General features: G+C 44.7%; 1 protein-coding gene across 1 annotated transcript in view; it reads right to left on the minus strand.

Moving 5' to 3' along the window:
- PPA1 (inorganic pyrophosphatase 1) overlaps positions 1-19,261 on the minus strand; it is a 111,358-nt gene that overhangs the window by 61,235 nt on the left and 30,862 nt on the right. The window contains exon 2 of the mRNA XM_044297448.1: positions 12,897-12,961. Coding sequence (XP_044153383.1) covers positions 12,897-12,961 — 65 coding nt within the window. The remainder of the gene's footprint in view (positions 1-12,896; positions 12,962-19,261) is intronic.

Here is a 19,261-nt window from a genome sequence, read left to right on the forward strand (position 1 = left end):
TCTGACCCAGTCGGATGAGGAGTGGGAACCCTCATCTGATGAATCCAGCGGGTCAGAATACGAACCTGTAGAAAGCAGTGGCTCTCTGACCCAAAGTTCGGACGAGGAGGCTGAGGTCCCTGATACCACCAGGCGTACCCGGCCCCGTGTCGCGAGACCGCAGGATCCGCTTCAAGAGCAGCAGAGTGGGGCTGGTGCTGTCGGATTACGTGGTGAGGCATACACCAGCAGCCCAGCCCTTCCTGGACCTAGTAGCGAGCACCAGAAGGGCAGTTGAAGCTGGTACGGTGGCACGTGCAGTAGTGACCCCGTCGCAGCCACCGCAAAGACGTGCCCATAGAGCCCCTAGAGTCCCTGAGGTGCTGGCAAACCCCGATTGGCAGTCCCCAACTTCAGCCGCACCTGTAGTTTTCCCTTTCACCGCCCAGTCTGGAGTTCGGGTTGAGACAGCTCAGATCGATTCGGCCCTGGGATTTTTTGAGCTGTTCTTGACTGCGGAGCTTTTAGACTTAGTCGTGGCAGAGACAAACCGGTATGCCACACAATTTATCACCGCTAACCCGGGAAGCTTTTATGCCCAGCCTTTCCGGTGGAAACCAGTCCAAGTTTCCGAACTTAAAACTTTTCTGGGCCTCCTCCTCAACATGGGCCTGACAAAAAAGCATGAATTGCGGTGATATTGGTCCACGAACCCGATTCATCACATGCCCATGTTCTCTGCTGCTATGTCCAGGACACGATTTGAGACCATCCTGCGTTTCCTGCACTTTAGTGACAACACCGCCTCCCGTCCCAGGGGCCACCCTGCTTTTGACCGGCTCCACAAAATTCGGCCCCTCATAGACCATTTCAACCTGAAATTTGTATACCCCTGAGCAAAACATCTGCATAGACGAGTCCCTGATACATTTTACCAGGCGCCTTGGCTTCAAACAATACATCCCAAGCAAGCGCGCCCGGTATGGGGTCAAATTGTATAAGCTCTGTGAAAGGGCCACAGGCTATACCCACAAATTTCGGGTCTATGAGGGAAAAGATCAGACCCTGGAGCCGGTCGGTTGCCCTGACTACCTGGGGAGCAGTGGGAAGACAGTTTGGGACTTGGTGTCACCCTTATTCGGCAAGGGGTACCATCTTTATGTGGACAATTTCTACACAAGTGTGGCCCTCTTTAGGCATTTGTTTCTAGAACGGATTGGCGCCTGTGGAACCGCGCGAACTAGTCACGCGGGCTTCCCCCAACGGCTCGTTAGCACCCGTCTTGCAAGGGGGCAGAGGGCCGCACTGTGTAACGAAGAACTGCTCGCGGTGAAATGGAGACAAGCGTGACGTTTACATGCTCTCCTCCATTCACGCAGACACGACAATACAAATTGAGCGAGCAACCCGTGTCATTGAAAAGCCCCTCTCAGTCCACGACTATAACCTCCACATGGAAGGGGTCGACTTCAATGACCAGATGTTGGCTCCGTATTTAGTTTCCCGACGCACCAGACGCTGGTATAAGAAGGTGTCTATATTTGATTCAATTGGCTCTGTACAATAGTTTTGTTCTCTACAGTAAGGCTGGGAGAACTGGATCCTTCCTCAAATTTCAGGAAGAGATCATCGCGAACCTCCTGTATCCAGGAGGTTCCGTGGCCCCATCCACCAGTGTAGTTAGCCGTCTACACGAGCGACACTTCCCCAGTGTCGTTGCTGGTACCTCAAACCGACCGCCATCCCGAAAAAAATGTCGTGTCTGTAGCAGGAGTGGAATAAGGCGTGACACCCGCTATTTCTGTCCTGACCACCCTGCCCTATGCTTAGGGGAGTGTTTCCGAAAGTACCACACACAGGTACACCTAGCATAGGGATCATCTCACCAGGATAGGCACACAGGGCTATTAGGGCCCATTCACTCACAGCTGCTGCAAACGTCTCCTTTCACATGGGACAAAGTGCCTAACGTACTTCGCCACATCTTTGGGCGATTTGCGCTTTGCACATTGACCCATGGGGAAGGAGAGGTTTGTTCTATAAAGGTAAAAAAACAAAAAAACAAACAAAAAAAACACCAGTAAGCAAACAGGTTAATGTTTAGTTCCAAAAGTTAAAGTTTACAGGTTCTGTTCCAAAGTTAATAAAATTATTGCGTTGTGGCCTGGTTTTTTCTTTCTTTTTTTTTTTTGTCTTTTTACCTTCCAGGTGGACCAACCGATTGACTAGCTGCAGCACCGATGTGCATTCTGACAGAAGCATTGCGCTGCTGTCAGATTACACGCAAGTCAGTGTATGCGGCGCTGCAAGACGGGATTTTCTCCTCTGCAGTGACAGATACGTTTGCCGAGGCATACGAGCTGAGGAGGAGGCGGCGTTCCTATGCTTTGGCAAACTGTATGTATGTATGTATGTATGTATGTATGTATGTATGTATGTATGTATGTATGTATATATATATATATATATATATATATATATATATATATATATATAAAAAAAATCCCGGCAATGATTTATTCATCCACATCAATTGATGTGAATGGAGAAATCTGGTTTGCCAGGGCATACGAGCTAAGTGGGTATGGATGTTGGGCGGAGCTCCTATGTCCTGGCAGACGCCTTTCCCCTCCATTTTTTTTTTTGGCAGAGATTTTTTCATCCACATTGATCGATGCGAATGAAGAAATCTGTGCCGTTCATTTTTTTCTTTCAGCCCAGAGGCTGAACGGAAAAAAAAATCTCATTACCTGTATGCTCAATATAAGGAGAATAGCAGAAACTCCTAATGCTGGCCATACATGTAATGATTGCAGAGACCCTCAAATGCCAGGGCAGTACAAACACCCCACAACTGACCCCATTTTGGAAAGAAGACACCCCAAGGTATTTGCTGAGGGGCATATTGAGTCCATGAAAGATTTAAATTTTTGTCCTAAGTTAGCGGAAAGTGAGACTTTGTGAGAAAAAACAAAAAAAAAATCAATTTCCGCTAACTTATGCGAAAAAAAAAAAAAAATTTGAGGAACTTGCCAGGCCTCTCATTGGATACATTGGGGTGTCTTCTTTCCAAAGTGGGGTCACATGTGGGGTATTTATACTGCCCTGGCTTTTTAGGGGCCCTAAAGCGTGAGAAGAAGTCTGGGATCCAAATGTCTAAAAATGCCCTCCTAAAAGGAATTTGGGCACCTTTGCGCATCTAGGCTGCAAAAAAGTGTGACACATCTGGTATCGCCGTACTCAGGAGAAGTTGGGGAATGTGTTTTGGGGTGTCATTTTACATATACCCATGCTGGGTGAGAAAAATATCTTGGTCAAATGCCAACTTTGTATAAAAAAATGGGAAAAGTTGTCTTTTGCCAAGATATTTCTCTCACCCAGCATGGGTATATGTAAAATGACACCCCAAAACACATTCCCCAACTTCTCCTGAGTACGGCGATACCAGATGTGTGACACTTTTTTGCAGCCAAGGTGGGCAAAGGGGCACATATTCCAAAGTGCACCTTCCGGATTTCACCGGTCATTTTTTACACATTTTGATTGCAAAGTTCTTCTCACACATTTGGGCCCCTAAATTGCCAGGGCAGTATAACTACCCCACAAGTGACCCCATTTTGGAAAGAAGACACCCCAAGGTATTCTGTGAGGGGCATGGTGAGTTCCTAGAATTTTTTATTTTTTGTCGCAAGTTAGTGCAATATGAGACTTTGTAAGAAAAAAAATAAAAGAAAAAATCATCATCATTTTCCGCTAACTTGTGACAAAAAATAAAAAGTTCTATGAACTCACTATGCCCATCAGCGAATACCTTAGGGTGTCTACTTTCCGAAATGGGGTCATTTGTGGGGGTTTTCTACTGTTTGGGCATTGTAGAACCTCAGGAAACATGACAGGTGCTCAGAAAATCAGAGCCGTTTCAAAAAGCGGAAATTCACATTTTTGTACCATAGTTTGTAAACGCTATAACTTTTACCCAAACCATTTTTTTTTTGCCCAAACATTTTTTTTTTATCAAAGACATGTAGAACTATAAATTTTGCGAAAAATTTATATATGGATGTCGTTTTTTTTGCAAAATTTCACAGCTGAAAGTGAAAAATGTCATTTTTTTGCAAAAAAATCGTTACATTTTGATTAATAACAAAAAAAGTAAAAATGTCAGCAGCAATAAAATACCACCAAATGAAAGCTCTATTAGTGAGAAGAAAAAGAGGTAAAATTCATTTGGGTGGTAAGTTGCATGACCGAGCGATAAACGGTGAAAGGAGTGTAGTGCCGAAGTGTAAAAAGTGGCCTGGTCATGAAGGGGGTTTCACCTAGCGGGGCTGAAGTGGTTAAGGATAACAGGTAGCACTTTCTAAGTTTGCTGTGTTTCTGGACGTATCCTTACAAATACCTTATGTTATTAAGGCCTCATGCACACGACAGTTTTTTTTCACGGCCCGCAAAAACGGGGTCCGTGGGTCCGTGATCCGTGACCGTTTTTTCGTCCGTGGGTCTTCCTTGATTTTTGGAGGATCCACGGACATGAAAAAAAAAGTCGTTTTGGCGTCCGCCTGGCCGTGCGGAGCCAAACGGATCCGTCCTGAATTACAATGCAAGTCAATGGGGACGGATCCATTTGATGTTGACACAATATGGTGCCATTTCAAACGGATCCGTCCCCATTGACTTTCAATGTAAAGTCTGGAGTTCTTTTATACCATCGGATTGGAGTTTTCTCCAATCCGATGGTATATTTTAACTTGAAGCGTCCCCATCACCATGGGAACGCCTCTATGTTAGAATATACTGTCGGATATGAGCTACTTCGTGAACCTCAGATCCGACAGTATATTCTAACACAGAGGCGTTCCCATGGTGATGGGGACGCTTCAGGTTAGAATACACTACAAACTTTGTACAAGACTGCCCCCTGCTGCCTGGCAGCACCCGATCTCTTACTGGGGGATATGATAGCACAATTAAGGCTACTTTCACACTAGCGTTCGGGCGGATCCGTTCTGAACGGATCCGCTCATATTAATGCAGACGGAGGCTCCGTTCAGTACGGATCCGTCTGCATTAATAACTTTAAAAAAATTCGCAAGTGCGCAAGTGCGAAAGTAGCCTGCGCGGATCCGTTCAGACTTTCAATGTAAAGTCAATGGGGGACGGATCCGCTTGAAGATTGAGCCACATTGTGGCATCTTCAAACGGATCCGTCCCCATTGACTTACATTGAAAGTCTGGACGGATCCGCACGGATCCGCACGCCTCCGAACGGCCAGGCGGACACCCGAACGCTGCAAGCAGCGTTCAGCTGTCCGCCTGTCCGTGCGGAGGCGAGCGGAGCGGAGGCTGAACGCCGCCAGACTGATGCAGTCTGAGCGGATCCGCCTCCATTCAGACTGCATCAGGGCTGGACGGCTGCGTTCGGGTCCGCTCGTGAGCTCCTTCAAACGGAGCTCACGAACGGAAACCCGAACGCTAGTGTGAAAGTAGCCTAACCCCTTTAGGTGCGGCACCTAAAGGGGTTAATTGTACTATCATATTCCCCTGTAAGAGATCAGGGCTGCCAGGCAGCAGGGGGCAGGCCCCCCCCCTCCCCAGTTTGAATATCGTTGGTGGCACAGTGTGCCCCCACCATCGCCCCCCCCCCTCCCTCTATTGTATTAAATCGTTGGTGGCACAGTGTGCCAACCACCATCGGCCCCCCTCCCTCCCTCTATTGTATTAAATCGTTGGTGGCACAGTGTGCCAACCACCATCGGCCCCCCTCCCTCCCTCTATTGTATTAAATCGTTGGTGGCACAGTGTGCCAACCACCATCGCCCCCCCCCTCCCTCTATAGCAGTAACATTGGTGGCAGTGTGCGGTCTCAACAGTAGAAGATTCATACTTACCTGCTTGCTGCTGCGATGTCTGTGTCCGGCCGGGAGCTCCTCCTACTGGTAAGTGAAAGGTCTGTGCGGCGCATTGCTAAAGAACTGTCACTTACCAGTAGGAGGAGCTCCCGGCCGTTCACAGACATCGCAGCAGCAAGCAGGTAAGTATGAATCTTCTACTGTTGAGACCGCACACTGCCACCAATGTTACTGCTATAGAGGGAGGGGGGGGGGGCGATGGTGGTTGGCACACTGTGCCACCAACGATTTAATACAATAGAGGGAGGGAGGGGGGGGCGATGGTGGAGGCACACTGTGCCACCAACGATATTCAAACTGGGGAGGGGGGGGGGGATCTGCCCCCTGCTGCCTGGCAGCCCTGATCTCTTACAGGGGAATATGATAGTACAATTAACCCCTTTAGGTGCCGCACCTGAAGGGGTTAATTGTGCCATCATATCTCCCTGTAAGAGATCGGTTGCTGCCAGGCAGCAGGGGGCAGTCTTGTACAAAGTTTGCAGTGTATTCTAACTAGAAGCGTCCCCATCACCATGGGAACGGTTCTGTGTTAGAATATACTGTCGGAAATGAGTTTTCACGAAGTGAAAACTTAGATCAGAAAAAGCTTTTATGCAGACGGATCTTCGGATCCGTCTGTATGAAAGCAACCTACGGCCACGGATCACGGACACGGATGCCAATCTTGTGTGCATCCGTGTTCTTTCACGGACCCATTGACTTGAATGGGTCCGTGAACCGTTGTCCATCAAAAAAATAGGACAGGTCATATTTTTTTGACGGACAGGATACACGGATCACGGCCTCGGCTGCAAAACGGTGCATTTTCCGATTTTTCCACAGACCCATTGAAAGTCAATGGGTCCGCGAAAAAAAACGGAAAACGGCACAACGGCCACGGATGCACACAACGGTCGTGTGCATGAGGCCTAACTCTTATGTGGTGGTGTTCTGATTTCATGTGCTAATATGAGATCAGAACTGTGTGGTTCTGGGTTTGTACATAGCATAATGTTACTTTTGCCCTTAAGGGGGATGCGTGGGAAAGGGGTTGTTTTTGGTGTTTTTTTATGTGTGGTCTGTTCTAAATTTCCAATAAAAATATCTGATATGAAAAAGCTCTTTGTACATTTCAAATCAGATATTTTTTTTTTAAATGTCTTATTTCTACGACAAAAGTATATTTGCTTGGATTTATGGGCCCAAAGCCTGTGATGTTTGACAGATTCTCAAGGGATGATTTCTGTAAAATACAGCATATCATGTAGCCCCCAAGCGCTCCAGAACCATATTGCACCTGACAGAAATCAGGAAAGGAAATTTTAAGCTGTCCCTGTAACTTCAAGCAATCAAGTGTAAGCACAAAAAAAACAAAAAAAAAAACAACATTTTTAAACATTTTGTATGGAGACCGCTTTCTATAGAATCTCAAAATACCAAACTAGGTGAAGATTTCAATGCTACTGGAACTCTAACATCAAACTAGCTTGAAAAGGATAACATGCCCTCTCCCTTGGAATCCATGAGAGCTACACTCTCCACTTCCACCAGATCACATGTGAAAAATGTTTTTAAAGGGAGTCAAACCTTTAAAGGGCATCTGTCAGCAGATTTGTACCTAAAGGGCATCTGACAGGTACTGATTTGAGCCTATGAAACTGGCTGACCTGTTACATGTGCTCTTGGCAGCTGATGGCATCTGTGTTGCTCCCATGTTTCCAATGTGCCCGCATGTCTGAGAAACATTATGGTTTAATATATGCAAATGAGCTCCTAGGAGCAACAGGGGTGTCACAGTTACACCTAGAGGCTCTGGTCTCTCTGCAGCTGCTGCACCCTCTGTACTTTAAAGAGAACCTTTCATGGGTTTGTAGTAAGCGAGATAAATTATCTCCCTGCTGATGCTGCCACCCTGCCTTTTTTTTTATTATTATTTTTTTTAAAATAGCGCTCCTACGCCCTGTTATGGCCCCTGCAAATTTCGCGATCAGTATGCCAATACTGAGCATCAGTGCAATAAGGAGGAGATTCTGTCCTTCTCTGTGGGAGTCTCCTTCTCTCTGGCTGTAGCGCTATCCAATCGCAGCGCATCACAGCCAGGGATTGGACAGCGCTACAGCCAGGGTGAAGAAGATGCCTAAAGAGAAAGACTGCATCTCCTCCTTATTGCACCGATGCTCAGTATTAGCATACTGAGCATGAAATTTGCAGGGGCCATAACAGGGCGCAGGAGCGCCATTTTAAGAAACCAGGCAGAGTGGCAGCACAGCGGGGGGGGTTCCCCACAGGTACAGGTAATTTATCTCACTTACTACAAACCCAAGAAAGGTCCTCTTTAATTGACAGGACCAGCACCTTTAAATCGATTGAGAGAAACACAGACAGAGCGAGAGAGAGCGCGAGAGAGCTCTAGGAGTAACGGAAACACCCCTATTGCCCCTAGAGGCCAAATTTGCATATATTAATAGTCAGGGTGGATTTGATTTAAATCAAACTGATTTAAATCACTAGTCAGTAAGGCTTGATTTAAATCATAGTTTTCTACATAAAGACTAATTCTTGCTGGTAGAACTTATAATATGCAAGTAGATGAAGAGTTTTAGAATAACTTTTCATATTAGTTTGATTAGGTTGATTCTGTATTTATAGGTTTGTAGAAGTTAGGATTAAGGTATTTTTCTCAACTCTGTTCATGTTATAACACTTTTGCTGTGAAGAGGCATGTGATCTCTGCTGAGTCAAATTCAGTTTTGAGAACTGCAAAAGTAAACCAAGCATCTGTGATAATATCTTGTAGGCAGAGAAACGGCCCAATAATCTTACAAAAACCTCTGGAAGAGCGTGACCTTGTGAATGGATTAATGGAATTTATTTACCCAAAAAATTAAACATATACAGCCTTATTCTACATAATTAAAAAACTAATCTTTATTTCATGATGGAATAACCTTTAGATTGTAATATATTTTCCTCAAAAAGCATTTTATTTAAAAAAAATCCAATTGAAATAAAATGTAAAAATTTTTTTTTTTTTTAAATCATTGATTTTTATCCACCCTGTTAATAGTTCATTTTTCTCAGCAATGTTGCCATGTTCAGATGTGCCCGCAAGACAGATGCCCTTTAAAGCATGGATGTCAAACTCATGGCCCTCCAGATGTTGCAAAACTACAACTCCCATCATTCCCTGATAGCTGTAGTATGCCCAGGCATGATGGGAGTTGTAGTTTTGCAACAGCTGGAGGGCCACGAGTTTGACATCCCTGCTTTAAAGAGTTTCACCTCTGAGCCACAATTCTTTCCCACAAACTATATAGTATAAATTAAAGGGGCTGTGCAGCCTGTCTGTATTGATGACCTATCCTCAGCATAGGTCATCAATATCTGATCAGCGGTGGTCCGACACCTGGTACCCACCCCACCAGCTATTTGAAGAGGAGGCGGCCATGTGAGCACCAAGTCCTCTTCATTACAACGCCCATCATCTCTGAGGTGCAACGCAATCACAGCTACTCGCTTCATTCACTTGAATGAACCTAGTTATTGTAATTGCACTACGCCACCACTACGGGGAGACTACGCGTGGTAAAATGAAGAGAAATCAGAGATTGCATGGAGCCCCGCCTCCTCTTCAAACAGCTGATAGGTCATCAATATAAACAGGCTGAACAACCCTTTAAATTTGTGACCTCTTCAGTCATATTGTTCCTCAATTCCTCTCAATCATTTGTTATATCTGTTTTTTAGGCCAGCTTTCCCAGATCCTTGAATGTCAAATCTGCTTAACTATACCTCCTTAGAGCAAGCAGCCATTCTTTATTCAGTCTCTTGGATATGGCTGAAGCCTTATCTGAAACGACTAGGGTCAGGAGACTCCTGATCTTTAAATAAATGGGGTTTCCAGAGGCCCCCCAGGAGTTCCAGAGTAGTATGACTATGAAATGTCATTCTGCCAGACTCTGTTCATGCTCACACCAGAAAAAAAAAAAAAAAAAAAAAATTCATAGTCACACCACTCCTGATGAGAAAAGCTCCACAAAAGGCATGTCTGTCCTGCTCTCCCAACCACAACTTAGGGTGGGTTCACACTAGCGTTATGGAGTCCGTTATGGCTTTCCATTATAATAGGGTTATAACGGAATCTATAAGACGGAAGGACAGATCTGTTTTGCTGCCCATATACTTTAAAAGGCATTCCGCTTGCTCTCTGTCCTAATAGAAGTCTATGGGAATCAAAACGGATCTGTCTGGTTCCCATTATGCAAGACGGAAGACAAAGTGCTGTCAACAGGACTTTGTTTTCAGTCTTGCATAATGGGACCCAGACGGATCCGTTATGCTTTCCCATAGACTTCTATTAGGACAGAGGAAAACGGAATGCCTCTTCTGTTTTGCATTCCATCCTATGGATTCCGTTATAACCCTGTTATAATGGAAAGCCATAACGGAGTCCCTAACGCTAGTGTGAACCCACTCTTAACAGCATTTCTGGCCTATAAAAAAGGCACACAAAAAAAATGCAGCAAACCTTTAATTAAGAGTATCTACTATATCTTTTTATAAAAAATATAGCCAATTTCATCAGATTCCCCAGACGCAAAAGTATTAATTTCTTATAGTATGGGCAAGTAACATTTACAAACAATAGATTTGTGTTTAATGAGAAGATAAAATAAAGCAAATTTAGCAGCAAGAAACAAACTGTAGAAAGCAGCAAATAATGGTAATGTACTGTACAGAAGGTGAACTTTATACTTAGCTGTATATGAATTTCCTCCTTCGGCTATTTTTAATTGACTGTAAGGTTAAGCAAAATGGCTAAAAACAGATAGATACTCATAAAAAGAACACTTAGGTTAAGACCAATATATGTTGCCTAGAGTAGGCCTGAGGCTCGGTGCCTGACACCGGGATGCTCTTTACTGTCCTTTGAGTTACTGGGCCATGCGCCATCCTGAATGGCACCGCTTCCAGCATAACACAGTATCAGTTTTGCCTGGAGTACTGCTTTAATGTCTTCTATATTAGTGTGCCAGTAGCAGTGGCAGCAGCAATTGCTCTATGTCATTACAAGAGTAACATACGAGATGAATTATCTGGGTTAGAAAACAGATGGAGAATTACTAAAGGCATTACCATCTGGACCAGCACACAGATATCCCATGGATTTCAATAGTTTCAAATCTGTTTGACCACAGCACCTGGCAGAATTGGGTGCACGTCCGGGTTTAGTTCTTCGCTCCACCACAAGAACTGAATACGTCGTATAGATTTAGACAGCACTCCGACAGCAGTTATGATGCTTAGGCTACTTTCACACTTGCGCTTGATCGGATCCGTTCTGAACGGATCCAATCATATTAATGCAGACGGAGGCTCCGTTCAGTACGGATCCGTCTGCATTAATAACTTAGAAAAATTTCTAAGTGCGAAAGTAGCCTGAGCGGATCCGTTCAGACTTTCAATGTAAAGTCAATGGGGGACGGATCCGCTTGAAGATTGAGCCATATGGTGTCATCTTCAAGCGGATCCGTTCCCATTGACTTACATTGTAAGTCTGGACGGATCCGCACGGCCAGGCGGACAGCTGAACGCTGCAAGCAGCGTTCAGCTGTCCGCCTGGCCGTGCGGAGGCTGAACGCCGCCAGACTGATGCAGTCTGAGCGGATCCGCATCCATTCAGACTGCATCAGGGCTGGACGGAAGCGTTCTGCTCCGCTCGTGAGCTCCTTCAAACGGAGCTCACGAGCGGACAGCAGAACGCTAGTGTGAAAGTAGCCTTAGTGATTTTTATTTCATATTATTTCAGCCGGGTACAGTGGTACATCAGCTGCATCCTTCATGTGGTCACGATTCTGCCTGATAAAGGGCTTATATTAGCCCAAAACATTGCTTCTGGTGCACCACTGTGCCCGGCTGAAATAATATGAAATAATGCAAGTATATTACCCGATGTTTTCACCTGCTGTGAAGCCAATAAAAGACCATGAATGATCTACTGGTGTGTGCCGTGAAACAAACATCTCCTTCCAAAACGTTTCTAAAATACATGACTTTAAACACCGTTTGCAGTAACCAAAATTACAAAACCTTAAAGAAGTTGTGACACATCAGCAAATCACATTTATTAAGACTCATGCATGCACTACTTTTTTGCGGTGCAAAGGCACGGACAGAAAACCCACAGAAGCACTCCGTAGTGCTTCCATGGGCTTCTGATCCGTGCCTCTGTTCTGCACCGGACCGTATCTTCTGGATTGTAGACCTATTCAGGGGAGTGGCAATACGGTCTTGTAGCAAAAGTTAATACAAGGCACTTACTAATGTATTGTGATTGTCCATATTGCTTCCTTTGCTGGCTGGATTCATTTTTCCATCACATTATACACTACTCGTTTCCATAGTTACAACCACCCTGCAATCCATCAGCAGTGGCCGTGCTTGCACTAATGTCTGAATTCTCCTCTAACCTGGTACTATTTTGGCACATGCACAGCTGTTCTTGCCCAGGAGAACATGCACCAAAGTTGTACTGCACAGGCGTGATGTTACATGGCTGGATGAGATGAGAATTTAGGCGCCTGGTGCTGCCAATCGGCCAAGAAATGGAGGGGCTTCCACAGAACAGTGAAAGGACTACGGTGCACTGAGTGCCCTTAACTGTTCTTTTACACATTCATGTAAAAGTGGTTTTAAGACTAATTAAAAAAGGGAAGGGTTATGTTTTATGACACTCTACAAGCCCTACAAGGCATACTGCTTTGTAATAGGGGGAAATTCCTTTAAGATGTGCAATGAAATATATGCAAATATGAATGAAACAAGGTACTGAATAACTATTATAGTTGCAGAATAAACACAGGCGTAATTCACCAAAGAAAAGAAAATTTCTAAAGGCTCCTGTTTATTTGGTGCTTAACAATTAAGACCGTAGATACAAAGAAAAGCTGCCATTAAGAAATTAGGAGCCACGATGACAAGTCCCAACATAAAGCATTACAATCCACACGGCCCTAGCCATAGACTTACGTTTGCTTCATCTGCATACATAGGGATGTCGTGGAATGGAGAGATGTACTGTCCCTTGCAGTCTTCTATAATACAAGAGCAAAAAAAAAAACTGGGTAAGTATTATGGAATATGTCCATATTAAGTGGAATATGGAAGTATAAAAATATAAAAATCGATTTGCATTAAGAGCCTGTAGACCTTTAGGCCTCTTTCACATGAGCGATACAGAATGTGTCAGGGTCTGTTCAGTGAAAAACGGATGGCTTTGCATGTATGTTGAATAGGTTTTGTCTGCGATTGCTTTCAGTGCTTCAGTTGTTTCCATAAGTTATTGTGAGCCAAAACCAGTAGCAAAGCCTACACAGATCAGGTGTAATGGAAAGATCTGCACTTGTTCTGTGTTTTTGACCCATCCCCGGTTTTGGCTCACAATAACTGATGGAAATCACTGACCAAATAACGAAAGTGTGAATGGCTGTTTCACACGAGGGATGACTGTCATCCGCTGCGTTAAAGAGAGCCAAGCCTCGCACTGGACAGCAGAGACACGGAGCATTAACATGATTGATAATTATCCGTGCCTCTCTGTGACCTTTTTACTACAAAATCAAAATCACAGTGAGATGAAGTCGTCACCGTGATTTTGTAGTAAAGAGATCACAGAGAGGCACGGAGCTCCGTGTCTCTGCTGTCCGGAACATGGCTTGGCTCTTTCACGCAGCGGATGACACGCTCGGCATCTGCTCGTGTGACACAGACCTAACAGCCTAACATCTGTTTTTAATGAGTGAAGAAAAACTGAAGAACACTTCTTAGCAACCACCAGTGAAGAACGCATTGCAACCGGATGCCTTCCATTTTTCACACAGCCGTATTCATTTCTTTTGGCAAGGGCTGAGTGAAAAAACTGACAATATATAGGTCATCGATGTCAGATTGGTGGGGATCCAGTACCCAGTCGGCACATTCACTGATCCACCGTTTCAGGCAGCCGTGGAGATGGAAACTATACAGTATACACAATGGGAGCCGAAGGCTCCATACATTGTGTAGTTTCCAGGTCTGGCTGTCACGAATACAGGAGAGGGGAGGGACACAGAACTAGGCCTCAAGGCTAGGGAGAGAAAAAAGGTCACCTCCTAGTAGGCCCCTAAACCTGGCCCTGACTCCTGTCAGTATGTATAGACCCTGAAGGTGGGAAAATACATATGCCGGAACCTAGACCCTAGGAGCCCTAAAATTCCCTAGGCAGTGGCAGGGAATGAGACTACTGGTTCCTTCCCAGGTGAACGAACCAGCGTCTCCATGAGGCCTAGAAACAAGCACAAGAGAAACAACCAAATAAAAAGAGCAGTACAACTTTTCTTATAGAAAATGGATGAGCAGGAACACAGGTAAGGTACACACACCAACTCTTCCAAATCCAAGCAGAGAATATCAACCGCATGGTTTGAAGTGTCAGACCAAACTAAGTAGGGAATGCAGTAATGACCACAGGCTGCAACTGACAAGAGGTGTGGTCATTACCAAACCACAACACTGAGAATCAAGAGACTGTCAGTTAACCTCAGGTGCAGTTAGTCTCTCCAATCTTCTAACTTCTGACACAGGCGTACTGAAGCTCAGCTTCCATTCTCTTGAAAAGAAGCCGAGCTGCAGTACCTAGCATGGCCACTATACACTGTACGGGGCCGCTTCTAGATTCATACAATGTATAGTTCCAGCGGATCGGTCATCAATATCCAAGTCCTGGAAAACCCATTTAAGGCTACTTTGACACTAGCATTTACGTTTTCTGGTATTGAGTTCCGTCATAGAGGCTCAATACCGGAAAAAAAAAAGCTTCAGTTTTGTCCCCATTGATTGTCAATGTGGACAAAACTGAACTGATCAGAACAGAATGCTCCAAAATGTATTCCGTTCCGTTTAGTTGCATTCTCAGACCGGAGAGCAAACTGCTGCATGTTGTAGTTTGCTTTCCATCCTGGGATGCGGAGCAAGACGGATCCGGCATTAACCCTAATGCAAGTCAATGGAGTTAATGATGGATCCATCTTGGCAATGTTACCCTGAGACTTGTATTCTACTTACAGCAAGTCACACACACACACACACACACACACACACAAATCAGAATATTGCCAGTTGTATAATGTATGATGGTTAAAGGGGGCACTCCCATGGGAATAGCCATCGTATACGATGACCTGAGGTGGCTGAGGTCACAAACACCAGTGTTGGCTGTGCTACTTGCATAGCTGTTAGGTTATTGGATCATTGTAGCTCATTGCGCTACAACCTTTCCATAGGGCTTATATACTTTCATGGGAGTCACCGAAGCAGCATAGCGCATCCCGCTCAGCGATTTCTGTAGCTCCATCCAGCTCTGGCCGCCGTATATGGTGGGTAGGAATAGCAGAGATGATAATACCCGTTACGCGGTGGGTGTGGAACCACTGTCAACAAAACAGATTTGACTTGGGGCTACTCCTAAGGACATTATCCTGGCAGTCCTCTGGTATTCTCCCTTTACCCTGTGTACAGGTATTTGGACCTCATTGCAGGAGAAACACCAGGCTGGTACCTCTTGGAGTAGTCAGTTTGGTTCACAGCTGACCCATGGGGGATCAAGAGACACCGGAGCAAGGCACTGAGGGATCAGGCAAAACGGTAGTCAGGAATAGGCCGAGGTCAGGATTGGCAGAGTACATGCAATATGGTAAATAGTCCAAGGTCAAGTTCAGTACAGTGATTGGGCAGAGGTCAGGTAGCAAAGGATAAAATACAGGATAGTGGTGAATGCTTACAATTAAAAGGGTATTCTGATTGGTTGGGGTCCCACCGCTGGGAACCCCACCATTCACAAGAATGGGGGCCTGTAACCCTGCAACCCCCCAGAAATAAATGGGCATGCGTTCAGCTGCTCCATTCATTTATATGAGAATGCCGATGGTAGCAGAGTGCTGTACTCAGCTATCTTCGGAACTCCCACAGAAATTAATTGAGCGGCCATGCACATGTGGGACCGAACGCTGTTAATTTCTGGGGGGCTGAAGGGGGTACGAGGCCTCCATCCTTGTGAACAGTGGGGGTCCCAGCGGTAGGACCTCCACCAATATAATAGTTATCCCCTACCCTATGGGGAGGGGGATAACTTCAAAAAACGGAATACCCCTTTAAGTGGAGAACACAGACCCTTATGCACTAAGGAAAGATTTTTTTTTTTCTATTTGTAATGACGTCAGCTCAGGGATCACCTGATCGCTACACTTCTGAAATCCCTGGTGATCAGTCGTTAAAGTCAAAAGAAGTTGCAGTCAGCCATACATTTGGCCACCACAGGAGAAATGCAGGATTCTGGGGTGACCAGCTAAATGGATAGGTGCTCCAGAGTTGGAGATGGTGAAATTAAGTTGACCTGCTCTTTAGCTCAAAAAAAATAATTATCCTAAAGCCTTGTTCACATATCAGTTATTCGGTCAGTTATTTGTGAGCCAAAACCAGGTGTGAAGGTATAAATGAAAAGATCTGCACCTGTTCTGTGCTTTTGACCCACACCTGGTTTTGGCTCACAATCACTGATGGAAATAACTGATCAAATAACGGATATGTGAACAAGACCTAAGCAAGAGAGCACCTTATGATGTTCACCTGTCCAAATAAAAAGCAATGAAAAAAAATAAATAAAAAATAGGCCATTGGTTAAAACATATTGTGGTGCACAATATACTTTTTTTTTTTTATAGTATCTAATAATGTGTCAGAGCAAAAAAAGAAGACATGCCTAGTAAAATAACTGAAAAGAACTTAAAAATTAACTTTTATTAGAGAGGCTTCTTCTTTCTTAACATATGGAGTCAGACCTTCCAACATGTGAAATTTCTCTACAGGTTGTAGGATTATATATCTGTGAAAGGTCAAGATGTAAGGCTAATTATAGAAGGGAATCTTATTAAGAGATTAAGAACCACGACGCCCCCTGCTCTGACCACGGAGACTTAAGAATGCCTAAGACTTCTTCATTGATCCTGCACTTTGCTACCTGGGTAGATACCAAAAACATGGCATTAATAATTTCCATTGCTCCTTTGTCAGAAGATGAAATATATAATACAGAGACATGAGAGCTACCAAGTATTTAACCTAATTTTCGGAAACCACTTCATAATGGGGAAAAAAATGGCGAGCCCTACTATGAATATTATAACGTAGATGACTTAAAGGGAACCTGTCCCCTCCAAAACACATTTTAAACCGACATCATTACCTTACAGTAGCCCCCAGTGTGTTCCTAATCATGTTTTTCATTCCTCCACTGGTTGTTGTATACTTTATTTAAACGCTGTTTTAATCTGTTTTTGCTATCCTCAGAGCCAGCTTGAAGTCAAGGGGGCAGCGGCCGCCTCGCTTCAAGTCAAGCTAAGCCCGCCCCTTACCCGTCCTCCCTTCACTGTGATTGACATCCTGCTGCTCCCGCACTCACTCGGCATCTTTCCTCTCTCTGTGCATGCGCCGGGCTTTACCATCGTGCGCACGCACCCACCGCATGTGCAGAGAGGAAAGCGGCCGACTGAGTGCGGGAGACTGAGACGGGATTGCGCTGTGACAAGGAGCATGTGCGAGACTTGCACAATCCCAGCCTCACAGCAGGATGTCAATCACAGTGAAGGGAGGACGGGTAAGGAGCGGGTTTAGCTTGACTTCAAGCTGACTCTGAGGATAGCGAAAACAGATTATAAAAACACTGTTTTTTAAAGTATACAGCAACCAGTGGAGGAATGAAAAACATGATTAGGAACACACTGGGGGCTACTGTAAGGTAATAATGTCGGTATAAAATGCGTTTTGGAGGTGACAGGTTCCCTTTAAAAGGGGCTATGCCATGAGTGATGTAGATAGTACATGACAACCTCTTTCTTACAACGCTAGAACCAGCCCTGTACCTTACATGGGTCCAGAGATCTCCCCATTCATTGCTCTGCTAGAGTTATTTCAAGCTGGCAGCTCAGGAGGTTTGTCCCTTCTCAGGGGGCATGTTCTTTCTGCTGCAGCTCTCTCCCCGCAACGGTCACAGCTTCTTACAGTAGATATGGCTGGTGGCAGTTGAAGGTTGAAGATTAGCATGTGTGACCACCTTAGTAGGTGGATGTGCTCATTACTATAATGATTAAACACCAGGAGGAGAGCTTCGCAAGGTACAAAACCAACCAGTGCATGCAGAAATAACATTTTATGGTGGCACGGCCCCTTTAAATTTATTTTTATTTTTTTTACTACTACTTTGAATTCTGGATGTAACACCCAGATCCTCCACACCTCTTTCTACCCAATCCAACTTCTAGCACCATGCATATATCACTAATTGTGTAAGGCCAGTTCTGTACAATAGTACCGCCGTTACATCCACATAGAGATCTACCATGTCTTATGTGGGGTTTTTTTTGTAGTAGAATTCTAGCCTTCACCTGGCTTACCATATTATAGGTCAGAGACAGGATAAGGAAAAAAAAAGAGAGGGTTAGTCACTGGGACTTCAAAACGATGGTCCAGGGTTAACTACGCAGGGCGCCAAAGGTGGGACAGAATGAGTATCCTTTAATTTCCCCTGAATATTTGGGGGGAAAAAAAAATAAAAAAAATGTGTAAAGTGAAAGTGGTGGGACAGGTAAAGGCAGGCTGCCAAATGGTCTCAACCCACCTTGAGGACCTCTCGGTGGGTGATTGGAAAATTAGGAGTGGGGTAGCGTGGAGACGCTAAAAAAGGACCACGGAAGAGGCGCCAAAATCCCTAGTATCTAAAATTGTAAGGGTATATAACCCATAAAAATAAATAAAAAAAAAGCACTTTATGTCGCTAATTGAGATAAAAACAAATGGTTAAGACAATGGTAAATTGACAAGTATAAAATTGAAATATAAAATCAAAATTTTAGTGACTCGCTTCACCCAGGAGGGTAATGTGGGATAAAGCTCAAGACACCCACACTACACCTCCTGCGCCTGGATCGCCAGTAGAGTCTTAGAAATGGACAAAGATCACTCTCGAGTCCTTGTTCTTTCTTTTATTCTTTTTATTCCAAAATCCAGGGTTGGGGGAAGGAGCAGCTCGACGCGTTTCGGGGCCTCTTAATGGGTCCCCTTCATCAGGAGCATATACATTAAATATACAATAAAATGGGGTTTAAATAGCATGTGAAATAGCCAAAAAGACCGCCAAAAACGGCATCAAATTGTGTCCCTTCCGGTTTCTGCATGCGTTCCACTGTTGAATGCACCGGAAGTGACGACCTCTATGTCTCAAAAGCATTGGTTCGATAGGTAAAAATCGATCTATAGTACAATGGTGCCATTTAATATACATATAGGGTTAGTGGGGGTAACCT

The sequence above is a fragment of the Bufo gargarizans genome, chromosome 6 (genome assembly GCF_014858855.1).
Source record: "Bufo gargarizans isolate SCDJY-AF-19 chromosome 6, ASM1485885v1, whole genome shotgun sequence".
NCBI lineage: Eukaryota > Metazoa > Chordata > Amphibia > Anura > Bufonidae > Bufo > Bufo gargarizans.